Genomic DNA, 2962 nt, shown 5'->3' on the forward strand with positions numbered 1-2962 from the left:
ACGGCTTAGAACACTTCTCCTAACGGCTTAGAACACTTCTCCTAACGGCTTAGAACACTTCTCCTAACGGCTTGGAACACTTCTCCTAATGGCTTGGAACACTTCTTCTAATGGCTTGGAACACTTCTCCTAATGGCTTGGAACACTTCTCCTAACAGCTTGGAACACTTCTAACGGCTTAGAACATTTCTCCTAATGGCTTGGAACACTTCTCCTAACGGCTTGGAACACTTCTAATGGCTTGGAACACTTCTCCTAACGGCTTGGAACACTTCTCCTAACGGCTTGGAACACTTCTCCTAACGGCTTAGAACACTTCTTCTAATGGCTTAGAACACTTCTCCTAACGGCTTAGAACACTTCTTCTAACGGCTTAGAACACTTCTCCTAACGGCTTGGAAGACTTCTCCTAACGGCTTGGAAGACTTCTCCTAACGGCTTAGAACACTTCTCCTAACGGCTTAGAACACTTCTCCTAATGGCTTGGAACACTTTTTCTAATGGCTTGGAAAAAGTCCCACAAGGTCATTTGAAGGTTTGTGATGGAATGTTCTCCAACCAGTGCCTCTGTCTAGTACTGAATGGCTTTTTGTATTGTTCTTGCACAATTGTGGAATGACTTACTGTTGGATCGAATCAGTAGTGTAGAATACTGGTCCAATGAGTTGGAAGGAGAAGAGTTTAGACACCGCTTTACCTTGAGGAGAAAGTACAGCGACTCAAAGCATTTACCTTGAGGAGATAATTCGGTGTGCTGAGGAGATAATTCAGCGACTCAAAAGCATTTACCTTGAGGAGATAATTCGGTGTGCTGAGGAGATAATTCAGCGACTCAAAAGCATTTACCTTGAGGAGATAATTCGGTGTGCTGAGGAGAAAGTACAGCGACTCAAAGCATTTACCTTGAGGAGATAATTCGCTGTGCTGAGGAGATAATTCAGCGACTCAAAAGCATTTACCTTGAGGAGATAATTCGCTGTGCTGAGGAGAAAGTACAGTGACTCAAAGCATTAAAGCAAAAGTTTATTTTTTTGTGTTTGAAACTACACAAACTAGCACAGAGGACTCGTTTGGGGGTCCGAATCCTCCACGGAGTGCGGTTACAAATGAAACATATTTAATACATTAGGACCACTGACACAAATATTTTTTTTAATATTTTTTTTTTGTTTTATCAGGACTTCATTCAGTTTCAAAATGGCCATGATACAAAAGAAAAATAAGTGAAGCAAGAAAAACATGGCTGTGAAACAAGAGTCTGAAATACACAGGTTTGGGAACTGAGACCTCTATGTCTTTTCATTCATATAGTTAAAGAGGATAAGTAACAAAATCAGCAACATTCAAAATGTTCTTCAAAACGTTCTTCGGGTATTTACAACAGTTTCACTGTTTTGGTGGTGAACATACGTGTTTCTTACATGTAAAAAATAAAATAAAAAAAGTGGCTTATTTCCCCTTGTGGGAATACTGTGAGGTGTGTACGACCGTACATGTGTCTTTGTACCCCCACAGCCTGTATTCCCACAAGTGGAAATGGGGGTTGGGTGGGTGGGTGGGGGGGGGGGGGGGGGATACGTCACCTTTCACATCCATACAGGCTTCTAGTAAATTCCACCACTGACATTTATGGATCATGGTCAATTAATACACTCCCATAAAATGACAGGTCACGTGACTAGCTCTTTGGGAAGCTAGTACCGTAGCGGCCTCCTAGTTTGGTTGAATGGCTCAAATTTACCTTTTGTTCTTTAACTAAACACTACTGCTAAGCGTTAATCTGGCAATTAGTAAAGTTGCAATAATGCAGCAATCCCCCCCCCCCCCCCAACAAGATCAAAAGTACAAGAGCTAATTACAAGACATGTAAAACAAACGTAAAATGGGGATTTAGAATAGTCAGATGCTAATAATGCTAGTGATGAGGTTAAGAAGAGGTAGCACTCTTAAGTTACTAAACATCCGTTTGAAATGGTGAAAACGTCGTCATTTTCACGAGGTAAATCATTACAGCTCTGATTTGACACACAATTCTCGGGGGAACTCCTCAAATGGTATTACTATTAGTACATGTAATTTGTATAGATAGATATGGTGACACATGATCATACAAATATGAATTTGGGACAGTATCGGAGTGAATACTATCAAACGACGATCCATTCGAAACAGAATGCACAGTGTCCAATAAAAGGTGTAGAAATTCATGTTCAGCAAGAGGACTCATGTTGGAGAATAAGAGCATGACAACAACAAAAAAAGCTGTCGTTTTTAAATGTCCTTCATCGTGTCAATCCACAAAACAATGTTAAATCCGGGATGTTAGTATCAGAAAAACAAAAGAGCCCACTAGAGGTGCAGCCATCCTAAGTCCATTGAAGCATTGACCTTCCGTCAGTTGGGCACCTGCAACTTTAAATGATTCCGCTGTCCCCACAACAGTTGTATAGTGATACTGGCAGAAGAAAATCCATTGGACCGTTGTTGCCTTCAGTACGTTGCCTTCAGTCTTAGTTGGCCCAAAGAGAGAAGAACAAAAAGAGTAGATCTGGAGGGTTGAGAGAGATGCACGGTCTTCAGTTTTTACTTGAATACATCTACTGTTATCTTCTCTAGACTTCCCATTCAGAACCCCAACTCGTCGGTCTGTCAGTTAATATATATTTATGTTCAGAAAAATGTTGCTAAAAGCTGTATCCAATCATATCAGTCTTGACTGTGAAGGTTATTGGATGGGATTTTACAAAATGGCCGACATTGTCTGGAGTGGAGGGGGGAGGGGTTAGACTCAGTCGAGGGAGGTGATTGGTTCTGTATGGCCTCTGTTTGGTTCAGTCACATTGGTCGAGGGCACGGTAGCATATTAGGTGGAAAAGAGACGATCAGTGAGGTGGTCAGTTTGAGGTATCAGAGTGCACACTGCCTGGCCCTTCGTTTGGGGACGTCACTGAGGAGGGAGTTG

At 41.8% G+C, this 2962-nt stretch overlaps 1 protein-coding gene across 6 annotated transcripts in view; it reads right to left on the bottom strand.

Annotated features, from left to right (window-relative positions):
* Positions 1-2498: 2498 nt before the first annotated feature.
* Positions 2499-2962, bottom strand: part of LOC110523137 (pre-B-cell leukemia transcription factor 3) — a 128766-nt gene continuing 128302 nt past the window's right edge. For all 6 annotated transcript variants that reach the window (XM_036976691.1, XM_036976689.1, XM_036976694.1 and 3 more), the window contains one exon: positions 2499-2962. This exon is cut by the window's right edge and continues 25 nt beyond it. In XM_036976691.1, the coding sequence (XP_036832586.1) occupies positions 2895-2962 (68 nt within the window). In that variant the 3' untranslated portion in view covers positions 2499-2894.

Source organism: Oncorhynchus mykiss, chromosome 5, assembly GCF_013265735.2.
Source record: "Oncorhynchus mykiss isolate Arlee chromosome 5, USDA_OmykA_1.1, whole genome shotgun sequence".
NCBI lineage: Eukaryota > Metazoa > Chordata > Actinopteri > Salmoniformes > Salmonidae > Oncorhynchus > Oncorhynchus mykiss.